This window comes from Pholcus phalangioides, unplaced genomic scaffold (assembly GCF_987345545.1).
Source record: "Pholcus phalangioides strain wild (caught in Gottingen) unplaced genomic scaffold, Ppha-v1.0 ptg000027l_1, whole genome shotgun sequence".
Classification (NCBI taxonomy): Eukaryota; Metazoa; Arthropoda; class Arachnida; order Araneae; family Pholcidae; genus Pholcus; species Pholcus phalangioides.
In genome coordinates, this window is record NW_028301617.1 from 13,657,512 (window position 1) to 13,673,395 (window position 15,884).

General features: G+C 37.1%; 2 protein-coding genes across 2 annotated transcripts; both read left to right on the forward strand.

Moving 5' to 3' along the window:
• The first annotated feature begins 241 nt into the window (after positions 1 to 241).
• On the forward strand, positions 242 to 8,203 carry LOC149068498 (uncharacterized). The gene is made up of 2 exons (XM_089251879.1): positions 242 to 544; positions 6,587 to 8,203. The coding sequence occupies exons 1-2, from the start codon at positions 304 to 306 to the stop codon at positions 6,655 to 6,657; spliced, it is 312 nt and encodes a 103-aa protein (XP_089108005.1). The 5' UTR covers positions 242 to 303; the 3' UTR covers positions 6,658 to 8,203.
• Positions 7,258 to 7,827, forward strand: LOC149068499 (uncharacterized). The gene has a single exon (XM_089251878.1). The coding sequence runs from the start codon at positions 7,258 to 7,260 to the stop codon at positions 7,825 to 7,827; it is 570 nt and encodes a 189-aa protein (XP_089108004.1).
• Positions 8,204 to 15,884: the final 7,681 nt, after the last annotated feature.

Consider the following 15,884-nt stretch of genomic DNA (forward strand, 5'->3'; position numbering starts at 1 on the left):
GCGTGGGAAAAATTTAGTCAAAAGGTAAATTTTCGAGGGAAATTTTGCTTGACAAGGTTATCATCACTGCTACGGAATCAATTGACGATAATTCAATTTCTCGGAATGTAACGCTTGTGTCGTAGAATAAAAAAAGTATCCGAAGATATAAATTTCCGAAGATCAAGAAAAAAAATTAAGTTTCTGTGAAAACTGGATTAAATTTGTTCTAATAAAAATAGTTTTGTAAAAAGTTTGATGGAGATGAAAATTAAAGAAAGGAAAAGTTTTCAACAGAAGATGATGACGTGACATAAAAGAGAAATGATTCAGAAATATCGTAAGACAACGACAACTACGAACTTTGTTTGTCTTGGGAGTGTTATTTTGGTCTCAGTCGACTATGTTTACCAAACGGTTATTGCTGTTGGGATCGTGCTCTCGCTGAATTTGATCGTTGAAGGATCATCAAATGGTCATAATTGGTCATCAAGGGATATAATTAGGATCCCTTCTTGGTGTGGATTCCTTGGACAGATGCGTTCGAGTTCGCTTTCAAAAACAGGTCAGTATATTGGGTCATCTCAACGTATTCTTAAGATGCGATTACCTGAAAAAAGTTTCGTTTCTTAACCTCCATTACTTTGGTGTAAGGGACAGGTTGGCGATTTTCGGCGCCAAACATGTCCGACGACCCGATAAAAAGTCGCCAAGGCCGTAAGACATTACCGGCGCCGAATAATCGCCAGCATAGAAAACAATAAACCCACTCACATAGGAAAAATATCACGCAATGTAAGTAAGCTCTGGATTATAAATAAATACATATAATATACATAAATAAACCGACATGCATCTAGATGGTTTTGAAATCCTCCCATTTGATATCCCTAACTATTTCAAAAATGCATTGAAAACTTCAACATTTTTAGCCACTCATGCCTGCCGGAACATAAATTGTGCCAAATAAAATTTAAAATCTGCCTGCCTATTGTATTCCGGCAGTGTGCTCTTGACGTGTCCCCAAGTGCTGTCTATGGTGTTCATGTGACACCCTGTTTCGGAGTTCTTGAATTCTACACTGTGGTTGACTGTCAAATGGGTGGGTGTATTCTTTTTCATCTAAACGCTTGTAGGCCTTCCAGCAATTGGGATGAATCGTTGTTCCCTTTTCTATCCAGGTCTCGATAAGACCAACGAGTGTTTCCACGGACCTGTCATGAACCGCTACCAAAAAACATCTCCCTGTCTGTCTCTCCATCCCACTAAAAACCCACTGACCCTCCACCCTGCAACTGCTATTGTATTTTCTCTTCCCAAATTTTGTCTCATCGACCTCAACGGTCTTATCTACACCGCCTATTTTCTCCGTATGATGCTCAATGTGATCTAGAATTATCTCATTGATAAATTGATGCCAGTCGGCCAAGGTGCTAGAGGAAAAAGAATATTCCTGAGCTATCCTGGCGGTGCTTTCACCTTGCAGAATCTCGTAGCAAAGCAGGAAAATCTCAGGAGTATTCAATTCACTACACCCAAACTTGATCGATATTTTAGTTCTGCACTTACTTGCCATGCAGACTCGAATGGAACCGTCAGAAAGCCCACTTTAGTCAGCCCCGAAGTCACTTTCATAACAGTTCTGCATTTCAGGCAACACATCGTTGATTTAAGAAGGCCTGTGTCCCGCAAAAACTCTAGTAATAGGGGCCTATTCGGGCACAGGGAGATTCGGTAGAAAATGGTGTTACTCACTCTCTCCACACCTAGCGTTGGCCTGCCGTTAGAAAATTTCAGAGTTAAATCCTACTTAGAAGTAATATCCTGATATTTTTCAACGACGTTGTAAACGAAAAGCATGATCAAAAAAGGGAACAACCAAAAAAAAGAAAGATACAACCTGACCTGACGACGAAATATAATCCAAACGCACCCGACGACAAAATATAATCCAAATGCACCTGACAACGAAATGTAATCCAAACGCACGGAACGTGAATGAGAAAATGGCAGTTTGAAGTTTCAAAAGACGCGCTAGGAACAATGAAAAACAACCATCTCACTGTATTTTTTAACCGAAAGAACATTCTAGAACAAGAACCCAGCAGGCAACAGCAATGCAGAAGACAACAGTGCACCGGCGCTGATGATTTATCGTCTGAAAAAAGTCGCGAAGTTGGTGTGTCCCTTATACCAAAGCCATTCCGGATCATCAAATGGTCATAATTGGTCATCAAGGGATATAATTAGGATCCCTTCTTGGTGTGGATTCCTTGGACAGATGCGTTCGAGTTCATTTTCAAAAACAGGTCAGTAGATCATCTCAACATATTCTTAAGATACGATTACGTGAAAAAAGCTTTCCTTTCTTAACCCCCATTTCTCCTCACACATGGAAACTAAAATCGAGCTTGAGTTGCCTCAACTTGAGAGTTGACTTGAATGAGTCGAGTTGCCCGTTCTCCCTCACACGGCGCTACTGAAAAATATTCAAAGCCTGGGAAACTGAGTAAAAACAGCACAGTCTATAGTTCTCCTTCTTATCTTCTGGTACTATCTTGTCAACCAGGGTAGGAAAAATCGAAATTTATTTATTTATATTTAAATAAAAATCGTTACAATTAAATAAGTAAAATAGTTTCTATTATAAAAGTGAAATTACTACAGAATTTCACCTCACGGGTAAGTACACAATTTTTTTATTTAAATTTTGAAATGACAATAAAATGGTAAAAAAAAATTATACAATATTTTATTATAATTTCATTTGCTTTGAGTGATTTCAATGGAAAAAATATTTGCAATAAAATGTCTGTTCTTCCTCAATAAATATGCCTCTCAGTACGTATATGTTGGATTTATTACTATATTAGTTTAAATATTAGTTAAAGTCACGTAGGATTTTGAGTAATTTCATGAGATGAAACAGCGAAAGCTACCGGTTCCGAGTGGCAAAAAATAAACTGCAGGCAAAACCAGAGACAAACAACATGAATTGTTTATGTTTCAGGGAATGAATGATTTTTCCCGAATACTCCCACACGCAGATGTGCGTCTACGTGACCTAAATTACAGACATTCCAAGCAAGGGGGGAAAAGCAGGGACCATCCCTATATAACACGTGCTTGTTTTGGTACATGTTGTGAAAGTAGACGGTATTTTGAAAATTTCTGGAGGTGGTTATGCACTGCCGGCTTAAGAGTATTGTGGGCCCCTGGGCCACATGTTTTTTCTTGAGGCTCTGCTTGGCAAATTCACTTGGTTACTGCTGAAATTTTTTACCACATCTAATTTTCATGACGCCCATCTTCTTTTGAACCTCCCCTTGGGGCTGTGCCCGGGTGGGCCCACATGTTAAGACAGCACTGTGTTTGCCATTTCATTATAATTTCAAAATGATATCAATAAAGCAATTGTGTATTTACCTTTGAGCTGAAATTCTGTCACAATTTCATTCCATGCTTTTTCAGTGACTTCTTTTTTTCGCATATTCTTTCAACTGATAATTATATAACTCTGGATGTTTTTCGATTTCTGAAACAAATTTTAAATTCAATGCTGGGTCACTCATGGCCCAAATTTGAATGACGAAAATATGAAGGAATGGTAGAGGTGATTTTTCCGCAACAAAAGTTGGCGGTGACCAGCATGCCAGTCGCCAAGTGACCAGGTCGCGTTTGATATTTAGTTGCCAATATGCCACTTTCCTCGCATGAGGGCTTCTATAGCAATATACATGCTCGTCTTCTGGAAACATTTTCTCTTATCAGTTGCCGGACTTTAGTTTCCCCATATTGCCGCTGTGGTGGTCGAGTGGTTATAGTGCCGGACTCGTGATGCGAGGATCCGGGTTCGAACCCCACAGTGGTGGTCGGCTGAAGTTGGTTTTCTGTGGTTCCCAACTTCAAGGCGCAAATGCGAGCCGATCTCCCCGTTAAAAAGTCTCGCCACAGATAGCAACAGTCCTACAACGGTAAATCATTCAACCATAACACTTCACTCATAGTTAGTAAAACTGGGGGCAGATGACAGCACTACACATAACAAGCATTACACAGAAAACAAAACTTTACGTCAGGTTGCACTACACGTACACGCACATTCCCGCATGTATAGATTCGTTGGGGGGGTTCCGCGGGGGGGGGGGGATGTGTGGTGTAGCAGTAGTAGGTAGGGGCTCGGGGATCCATGATGCAGCCACCTCGTTGGGCAATTTGCCTGTTGTGGCGTTGTATTTGTATTTGTATATGAGGAGGGCCTAACGTGCGGGTAGCGACCCACACATGGAGGAGAGTTGCGTTGATTTAGGGAGTCGTGAAAGAATTTTCTAAATAAGAACTTCCTGATAAGAATTTGAATTTCATCTTATGAATCAAAATACTCCACACGGAATCGAATGGATGGTACACCCCAATTCTACCGAATTAAAAAACAAATCACGAAAATGCAAAATTTAAAATTCATTGAAGAAATAAATTCTGTGAGGTTTGAAGTTGCTAGACCTTGGCCTAACAAAAGCAGTTTAATACCGTCAATAATGGAAAGAAAAGAAGTCCTGCTGAAACACGACTGTGAGCAGAATATGCAGCAGCAGCCCCACCGCACGATCAAAGTGAAATCACACAAAGTTCAACACTGCAGAAACATTTTGTCCAATCGCGAACATGCTTGCATTCGAATATGCAAATGAAACGTAAGAGGGTAAAGATGCTACAGCTATAACCATAAGTGTGATTTTACTTTTACTTTGTCATCACCCCTAAATATGAATAAGAAATGCCACAGCTTACCGCAATGCAAATGTATCGAATATTTGCGAATCAATAAATGATAGCAGGGCTCACAGCTTTGCTGGGTGCTCTATTCATGAGCTGTTATTATTGTTAACTTGACGCACCTGAATCACATTCGATTAAATCAGAAAAGAAAATGAATTTTTTTTCTAACGCCCTGTTACTAATAGTATTTCATTAAGCAGTTTTGAAGCCCTAGCAAACAAAGAATACAGTATATTCCAGTTGGAGCAGGCAAGCACAGAGAAAGTAAAATGTTTCCAAAGAGCCACATTTAGCGACTTTCTGGAAGGTATCTAAAGTCCATGCCACCCAAAATGAGTTTTTATGAGTTTGGCATATTATGATTTGGAGCCAATCAGCACTGACAAGGAAAAAAAAAGCATCAACAGGTTTCAAAGGGAATCACCAAAAAAATGTTATTCCTTCTACAATTCAAAGATGTAATTAACATTTATTATACAATTAAATTTACAGAACCTACAAGAACTAGTAGGCCGCGTGACTATCTCGTTTGAGCGGCAAAACCCAAGTCCAGTTCTACCATCGTGTGGGCACGCTCTTTCCCCTATTATGCGGACAGCGTCATCCAGTGCTGGAGGCTGTCTCCACAGGGGTCATTCAAGTATTACGTCAGCATAAGTGGGGGAGGGGGTTTCCGATTTTCTGACTTTTGATGACAAGGGTGAGTTTGGATGATGCTTACGTCATCAACCACCCTTTATGAAAATATTAAATATTCTTAATGGCATCTTACTCGGTGCATCAAAAATGAGAAAAATCTTACGCTAGTTTGTGGGCACCTGAACTGACATTCTCCCTAATGATAAATCCCTTTCAGAGCCACTTCAACGATCTCTGAATGTTTCACGGATCCTTCAAGTGCTCAGGAAATGTGTCCAGGCTGCTTAATTGCTCTGGCACTGTGCAACTCATCACTTAAGTGATCCATAATTATGCCACCGAACACTTAAATTACCTGTTAAAGTTCCGTGGGTGACTTGAGTGATGTAACCTCGCGATGCGAGTCCGTCACTATGACCACTTGACCACCACAACGGCCAAATCATTGGCTATAATTTGCTATCAATTTTACTTTGAAAATTAAAATTTGAATTTTTTTTCTCAAAAATTGGGAATGTAGCTTACATTTTTTAGGAATAACCCATACATGTATTGCTATTTCTTGCATAATGATGTATGAATGTGAGATAAAATAACTATCGTAATAAATGTTTTATAATTCGTTTTCAATAGTATACTGTACATCCCATTTATCTCCATTTTATAGGTAGGCAAGTTTTTCATTGTGTATTTGTATATAAAAAATGACGATCATTGATATAGAAAAGACTGTACGGGATAGACTTTTTTTACAGTCATAATTTTTTATTCAGCACCCCAAAGTTAGTCGAAATAAACTTATTTCACTCGTATTATTGAAAAAAGTAGAAAATTGTTGATCAGTGTAATCTGCACAATTTGTAGATTTCGAGGTATCAACATGAATGACTCCAGTTCACCTTTTACTTATAAATTAGACTGATTTCTTTGCAAGCAAAAGGCAATTACCATTAATGTGAATTGAAGCTTCTGCTTTTACTTTGATCCTTTTGCTTGTAAAAATTTCACTTTTTTAAATTAATACGGCCATTATCTTTACTTTGATTTTCTGATGATTGTATGGACTTTTGAAGCTGGTGTTTTGGACAGTATAATAAATACTAAGGGTTTTATAGTATTGACCAAAACCTTGCCAACCTTAATTAAAATGGATTTAGACTTTGTAATGATTATACTTTTCCTTTTGTAGATAATCAAGGATTCTCCAGGATAAAACAGCAGAAGCTTTACAAGAAGATATGCTGCGGGAAAACGTTTTGAAAAGCATCTGATTTCAGAAGAATTGCAAAAACTGTAACAGATTTGGTTGCCTGCTCTCTGCTCGAACACATCTTTAATAGTATGGGTGAATTCTTTGTGAGATTACATAATGAAGATGATGTGAACATTTCATCAGATCAAAGCTTCAAACAAGCACACAAAAATTCACGCTGAAGAGACTATTAATTTTGCGGAAAGAATTGCTTTGCAAAAAATGTGAATATGCACAAAACTTTTCATGTGTAAGGGAAGCCATATAATTGTGATGAAACATTTTTTTGACAGCCACGATTTGAACTGATACAAAAGAGCAAAAGAGTCTTTACGTAGGAGAAGCTGCACAAGTGTGAAGTGTGTGATAAAATATTTTTTGAGTAGGCAATTTAAATAACAAAACAAGGGTCTGTAGTGGAGGAAGGCCATACAAGTATGATATTCAGTGGTAAAAACTTTCTGGCATTTACAGTTTTTATCAACACAAACAGTCCACACTTGGAAGAATTCACATGAGTGTGAAATCTGTGGTAAAACACTTCCATTTGAGCCTTCACATCTTGTGATATTTGTAATAAAACGTTTTATAGTTTCAGCATTTTGAATATGCATAAAAGAGTCCAAACGAAAGAGAAGGTGCACAAGTGTGATATCTGTCATAAAACATATTCTCAAAGTAGGAATTTGAACGTTCACAAAAGAGTCCATAGTGGGGAAAAGCCATTTGAATGTTATATCTGTTATAAAACATTTTCTCAAAGAAGCAGTTTAATCATTCACATAAAATTTCACACGGGAGAGAAGCCATATGAGTGTGGAATCTGTGGTAAAACATTTTCTCAACTTGGCAATTTAAAATCACACCACGTCGTCCATACTAGAGAGAGGCAACATGAGTGTGATATCTGTAGTAAAAAATTTTCTCGAGCAGACACTTTAAACATTCACAAAAGAGTTCATACAGGAGAGAAGCCACACGAGTGTGAAATCTGTGGTAAAGTATTTTCTTACCATAGCAATTTTACTCGACACAAAAGAGTCCACACTGGAGAGAAGCCGCATCAATGTGTTTTTTGTTACAGGAAGTTTACAACCAGTTATCATCTGAAGAAGCACAAGTTGATTCATTCTGAAGAGAGTTCAAGTGGAATTGGTAATGTGAAGCAAATAGCTTAGCATGAGAACATGTTCTGTCCAGGGCTTGACAAAACCAAGGTTGCCATGGAGACTAAAGAATTGGTATTAGTGCCCAAATTTTTTTTCTGTTTTTGTTTTTAAATTCAAGTCAGAGAACTAAATCAAATTTTTGGAACTTATATGTGTGAACATGGAAAGGAGTCACCATGTCCTTTAAAACTAAAAAAGAAAACATGTTTGCACCTGTTTCGCTCCTAAAAAGTTGTTTTGGTGCCTAGATTTTTTCTGATACATCAAGCCCTGGTATTACCATGATATTTCATTGGATGAACCTGCACCTATTTCAAGTAATAAAGAGGGGGACAGAATAATTACATGTATTAAAAAAATACAATAATATTTATTCCAAAACCTATTTTAAATGTAGTAAATGTGATTTTTTTATTGTGTGAGAAGTTTACTCAGGTTTTTTGCCACTTGACAAGACCAAGTAGTTTTCTGTGTAATTTTTAGTGATTGACATGGAAACTAAGTTATTAATGTAACATACTGCTAGCTACACTGATGGAGTTTATGCTTCTCAGTATCTTATATGGACACACGAAAGGTAGCTTATTTTAATGTATTACTAACACTAGATATTCCACATGATAAAAACGTTTTTCATTGGTTAAAGTATTCTTTATCTGTTTGTGATTGTCAAGCGGCCTGAGAAAATTAAAGGATTAATTCAAAAATGTCCGAAAATTATACTGAATACGAATATCTGTTGTGTGTAAATCTTTATAAAATTTGTCTTTACAGGTTATTGCCAATACAGGCCCGTCGTGCAGGGGGAGGGGGGCTTTTGAAAATACACTACTAATGGTATATATATATATATATATATGTACCTGTGAACATGCTCTTTGCCATGTGAACTTCTTCAAACTGTTTTCATTGGATCACGTTAATTGCTCCTTCCGTAATACATGATAACTTTGGTAATTGAATACGTTTAGAGCATAAATTATAGTAGAAAAAAAAGTTACATAATAATTTTGTATGGAAGCTCCATCTCTTTTGATTCCAAGATGACCTTGTTTTGTTTGTATGATACTTAGAACTGAAGTTAAGTTTAAATTAGGAAATCTGTGAACAAAAACTTTGAACACGTTTTAGGATGGATTGTATTTTTTGACAGAGTTTGAAACATGGTTTCCTCTAAAAATCTATTGATTTTGTCTCATCAAAAAATTTGAATATAATATTCTGCCATACATCACTAAGGTTATGAACAAATCTTAGGTCTAATATACATATTTGTTTCATTACAGTGTTTTATACACAATATGTAAAATGGAATTTCCATTCCAAAAAACTTAACACATACATCAACAGATTTTCGGTGTAACTTATGAGAATACCACACAATCCTTTAAATTTTGGTTCACAACCTGCATCATCACTTGCTGAATGTACTGCGTGAAAATAACAAAACATTCCATCATAGAATTTCTATGCAATCGTTTTTATATTATCTATATTATATAACCATCCCCTTTCCTCCCTCCTCTGGTTTTCAAACTACCGAAGGGTATCTTATACGGCGCTAGACGGAAAGCGCTGTCAACTCTTGACCATATGACAATGGTCAAGAGTTGGTCAATGGCCAATTCATCAATATTGAAATAATCACTTTTTTTCATCAATATTGAAATGATCTCTTTCACTAATAATTCTAGAATTTCTTCTTGGAATTTTTCATTAATTCTGGAATTTACTCTCTTTAATGCTGAAATTATGGTTTTCAATAATGTTGGAATTATCAATTTCCTTAATTTTTTAATTATCTCTTTCCTTAATTTGGAACTAAACAGAGAGACATCGATCTCATATTACTGGAGGGAGTAGGACGTCAGCAGTCTCCGCTCTGGCAGTACTGAGAACGGTGTTGCCAACATTATTCGTCGGAAGTTCACGTGACTCGGTGAATATCGGCACAATCTCCGTTATTTTCCTAATGACATAAGTAGGAGTTTGAAACAATAAACGAAAAAAATAATAATTTCAGCATCGATGACAATTCCAAAATCAATGAAAGAGATAATTTCATAATTAATGAAATAATTCATGAATGAAGGAAAGAGATAATTCCAGATTGATGAAAGTGATAACTCCAAAATTAATGAAAAATAATTCCAAAAGTGAGGAAAGAGATAGTTCCATCATTAATGAAAGAAAAATTCTAGAATTAACGAACACACACACACACAGATGCCGCTGTACTTAAATTAACCTGGGTCCTTCTGAGTGAAAGTGGGTCCCTCTCAACAAAAATTTACCTTGAATAAAATTGTGCCCCCCCCTCCCCATAACTCACTGGCATCTCTATGAATTTTCTTCAAGCATTCTTTGATCACCTTCTTATGTCTCTTCGTTGAGACTGAGCAGTGTGCCATGTTCTGGGTAGGAGAAGGAGGTACCTTTGAATCAAGTAATTCGTTTCTAAAAACGTTCTATCGAAAAAAAGTTCATTTACTTTCATTGTCTACTAGTAGGAAAAGATCATTTGCACTGAGAATTTAACGTATGGAATTCCTCACAGGTAATAAATCTAAAACAAATATACAGTTGATCCTGCTTATAACGGCCCTCCCATTTTGAACGTTTTTCCACTTAGTACAACTTATTTTTGTGGTACTAACAATAAGTAATTCTCATTAAAATTTTCCGTTTAAAATGTTTTCCTGTTTACAACTTTGTTTATGACGGTTTTTTGAAAAACGTTATAAGCAAAATCCACTTTAATTTGAAGGCACTCATTTATATACAGGGTGATCAGCGAATAAGCCCTTATTTCAAAATTAAATATCTCTACAACAAAGATCAATAGAATTATGCGGTAAACGGTACGTTTATTAGTAACTATACTTAGTACGTTTATTAGTAACTATACTTAGTACGTTTATTAGTAACTATACTTAGTACGTTTATTAGTAACTATACTTAGTACGTTTATTAGTAACTATACTTAGTACGTTTATTAGTAACTATACTTAGTACGTTTATTAGTAACTATACTTAGTACGTTTATTAGTAACTATACTTAGTACGTTTATTAGTAATTTCTGTACAACATTCTTACAGTTTTGCTAATGAACGTACCGTTTACCGCATAATTCTATTGATCTTTGTTGTAGAGATATTTAATTTTGAAATAAGGGCTTATTCGCTGATCACCCTGTATTTACTACTGCATTAATCAATGTATAAATTCCCTTCTGATTGATTTTACATTTCGTTAAAAAAATCTTAGCACTTCCAATATCTTCTGATCAAATTTAAAGCAAATTCCATTCTCTCTGGCACCTATCTTCCGATTCCCTATTCATACTTTGGTTTTCCTGGTAAAATGATTTTATTTTCTCTTGCTGATGGTCCACCACTCTGATCTGTCACATATTTTCACACCTGAATATGGGAGCTATGTCAGATTTGTGTTGGAGAAACTTAGTGTACCCAGGATTTGGCGTGTTTTGTGTTCAGTAGGTGGTGCCATCTATCTAGCGCCGCAACTAGATACTTTCTCAAATGGGGCAAGCACACATTTTGGCACATCCATGTAATGTAGAAGAACCAGTTATAAAGGGTGAATTTGGTGCCCCCCCCCCCAGTTCAGAGCCCGGGACACTAGAACCGCCTGTCCCCCTCCCAGTTGTGGCCCTGCATCTACCCTTCAAACTGGTAATGCGTGCATTTGAAGTTTAAGGTATACATATTTGTGTTGTAGGTCTGTGTGATCACCGTGGCAACCAGAAGTTTTTTCAAAGGAATAGCCAACTCAAAATTTGAAAACTTTAGAAAATCACATTTTTAGCTGATTACCATTGGCAATCGCGCAGGTTCCAAACCCGGATTTTCACCAAAAGCAAAATTTGTGAGGGGGTTATAAGGGGTCTTTCCCCCCCCCCCCCACGGAGATTATACAAATACAACGCCACAACAGGCAAAATGCTCAACGAGGTGGCGGACTAAAAACTAAAAATATTTTAGCAGAAAATTAAAATATTGGAATAAAATAATTTCTTTTCCACTATGTGTTAATACAAAATTGTTTTCGAGTCTTAGTGATCTGAACTTTCTGTGAAGAATTAGATCCTCGTGCCCCTCCAAAAACCAAACCCATTCTGCGTACACACCCGTGATTTTTGCGATGCAAAACGGTGACTACCACATAGCAGCTACATGACAAAACTGGATATTCAAGGCCGAGTTTTTACAGATTCGGTTTTTCCCCCACGATCTCGGGAGTTTTACAATTTGAACGGGTGTTCCGGTTCTTTAAATTATCTTTTTTTTATAAATTATTATTTACGATTAAAAAGAAATTGCGCATTCGCGCAATATTGTAGGACAAAGGCGAATTTATGCCGTATAGACGCTGTCTTCGAATGCCGGCAGATAGCCACGAAAGTACCGTAATTTCCGATATGTAACCGGAACGAAGAAAATCCGCAGGGGAATAAAAACTTTCCCCCATTCAGAGAAGCCTACAAAGTAGTAAAACCACTTTTTCAAGGTCGCGTGATCATGATAGACGGTAAAAAGAAGAAAGAGAAAAACATAGTGGGAGGTTTTTCTCTCTACTTTTTTCTTTCTTAGAACTAGGAAAGAAAAACGCGTCCTTCGATTTCGAAATTTTTATGCGTCCTTTTCCGAAATTCTGGGAATTTAAAACGTAATGGCATCTCTGAACGAAAGAGAAAAATTCAAAATTGATGTGAAAGAGGTAATTTCAGAATTAATGAAAGAAAAAAATTCTAGAATCAATGAAAGAGATAATTGCAAAATCAGTGAAAGAGGTAATTCCAGAAGTAATGAAAGAACATTCTAGAAAATTAATGGAAATATAATTCTAGAAAATTAATGGAAATATAATTCTAGAAAATTAATGGAAATATAATTCTAGAAAATTAATGGAAATATAATTCTAGAAAATTAATGGAAATATAATTCTAGAAAATTAATGGCAGAAAATTCCGCACTTAATGAAAGGGGTAACTCCAAAATTATTAAAAGATAATTGCGGAATTAATGAAATATTTAATCTTAGCACTGATGAGAGCGATAATATAAAATTAATGAAAGAGATAATTTCAGTGTTAATGAAAGAGATAATTTCAGAATTAAGGAAAGATAATTTCAGAATTAAGGAAAGATAATTTCAGAATTAAGGAAAGATAATTTCAGAATTAAGGAAAGAGGTAATTCCAAAATTAATGAAAATGATAATTCCAGCATTGATAAAAGTTATTATTCCAAAATTTATGAAAGAACCAAATCCAGAATTCATGAAAGAAGTTATTCTAAAAGCAATGAAAGAAATAATAATGAATAAAGGAAATAATTCCAGAATTAATGAAAGAAAATGCCAGAATTAATTAAAGAAATTTTTCAGCACTAACAAAAGAAATTCCAGTATTCATGAAATAAATAATTTAATCTTTCTTTATCTTTAGATCTGTATCTTTTTTTTTAAAAATCTTTAAAACGCAATATTTAGAGATTGAACTGTACATTTCTATGGGGAAATTGCCAGAAAGGAACTATGGTGTTATTCAACGACTCACGTGATTTCCTAGCATTCGATGTTGGCCCCGTCGCAGCGGCTCGATGGTCACAAATACACTGGTGAAATAAATTAAGAGAATTTGCATATTTTATCGAATTTCATGAAAAGAACTGGACTGAATGTAAAACCACGGCTTCTAGACAAAAATGCAAATCTTGTACGTGAAATACGTAAGCGTACACGTGTGTGTGGGCGGAGCCAGTAGAGAAACAGGCTTTATAAGCGCGCGTAAGTTAAGACGCATTTCGTTCGCTAGCACACCTCGGCGAATTTCTTGGTGTCATTTTGTAGCAATCGGTTAATTTAAAATTGTAACAGTAAAAATGAGTAACCACCAACGTTTAGATGATGGAATGAGGTGGCGAATTGTGGGGAGGCTAGAAGCAGGCCAATCTCAAGTCCAGATTTGTAGAGAGTTAACGCCCAGCGTCGTGTGTAACTTATGGAAACAGTTCCAGGATACCGGATCCATCGAGAGAAAGCCTGGGCAAGGTCGTCCAAGAGCCACGACGGCCAGAGAAGATCGCCATTTGTCGATTATAGCGAGGCGTAACAGGAGTGCTACAGCTTCTCAGCTCTCTCGTGACTTGTATGCAGCCACAGGAACCTGTGTATCAAGGGTGACTGTTTCCAAAAGACTTCATGAGAGAGGGTTGTTTGCAAGAAGACCTGCTGTTTGCGTCCCGCTCACTTCTACGGACAGGAGAATCCGTTTATCATGGTGCATAGAGATTGGAGTATGGATCAATGGGCGACCATTCTCTTCACTGATGAGTCCCGGTTCAGCCTAAGCACCGATTCTCGCCGTACGTTCATATGGAGAGAACCAGGGACCCGCCACCTACCCTCCAAAGTCCGCGAAATCGACCATTATGGCGGAGGAGGTTTAATGGTCTGGGCAGGCATCATGTTGGATGGCCGCACACCTCTCCATGTCTTTGAAAGAGGCACTGTGACTGGTGTGAGGTATAGGGATGAGGTCTTGGAGCCCTATGTTCGCCTTTTCAGGGGTGCAGTTCGATGGACGATAACATAGAGCTCTTCTGCTCGACGATTTTCTAGAGAGTGAGGATATTCGCCGGATGGATTGGCCAGCCAGATCTCCAGACCTTAACCCTATAGAGCATGTCTGGAATGCACTGGGGAGGGCAATTGCAACTCGCAACCCCCCTTTGGGAACCATCCAGGGAATGAAAACAGCGTTGCTGAACGAGTGAGACCAATTGCTACAGGAAATTATAAACTGCCTTATTTCAAGTATGAAATCACGCTGCGAGACCTGTATATCTGTAAGAGGGGACCATACCCCCCTATTAACCCATCTATATGTATTAACCCATTTTTTTGTTTATTCTGCAACCGCTGTTTCATACCTTCCAACTCCAACGAGTGTTACGCACGATCATGCGTGTGTATATTACAATTATTGAATGGTTATTGGTTTTGTATTGTATCAATGTATGTACAAATCAAATTTCATTAAAATCGGTACAGTAGTTCTAGACATAATCGACCAAGTCTGCAAATTCTCTTAATTTCTTACACCAGTGTACAGTCGAACTTCGGTTAACGAGCAATAATTTGAACAAATTTTGACTCGGTTAACGAGTGCTGATTCGTATTACGAGCACAAATTTCGCGCTTTATTTATTTTCACGTTATCGAAACAGATGATGGTTTCTTCTTTCGCCCACACACGTGTTATGGAATTGTGGATAATATCCCCCCCCCCTCCCCAAAGTCTCCGGTAAGCGTGCCTCACTTGAAAAATTAACACACGTGCGAGTGTGAATACTTTTACAATACAAAACTGGATGTAGCATTGTAGAAATGCGTATGTGCGCTTGAAGTTATTTTTCAAATTCTGCTTGGAGAAAACTGTGGGCTGATTGCATTATTGACCGTGGGCATCTTTTTCCTCAGCCACCTCGTAGGACATTTTTCCTGTTGTGGCCTTGTTTTTGTATTTGTGACTTTGAGGGGTTAGCTCATGAAAAAGAACCACTACCTATCGAAAAGATTGTGTGCTTTGGGGAAGACTATGGATTGGAGCTGCAAAAGGATGACATTCAAGAACTAATGGTGAAAAATGTCTAGGAGTTGACGGTAGATGAAGTAATGGATCTTTTTTGCACGATCCAGCAATAATTTATGGACGGTATCTCATCTGAGGAAGAGAAAAGTCCCTCAAATAAAATGAAATTAGAAAGATGTGTAGAATTTAGGAATTTGTGCAAAATTTTGTAGGAAAAACAACTCCAAATAAAGCTGTAGCAGTGTGCGAGCAATGAATCTGTCCAATGAACACTGCAATTTCCCAGAAACCCAAAAAAAATTAGGCAAAAGCAAGCGCGATTTGATAAGGTTCTTTTTGAAAGTCACGTAAAAACATAATAAGTTTGCGAACAAAAATCTCTAAATCGTCTTAAACACCTAAACGATTGTCCTCTCCTCTCTCGTCGTTTAGAGTAAGTTAATTTGT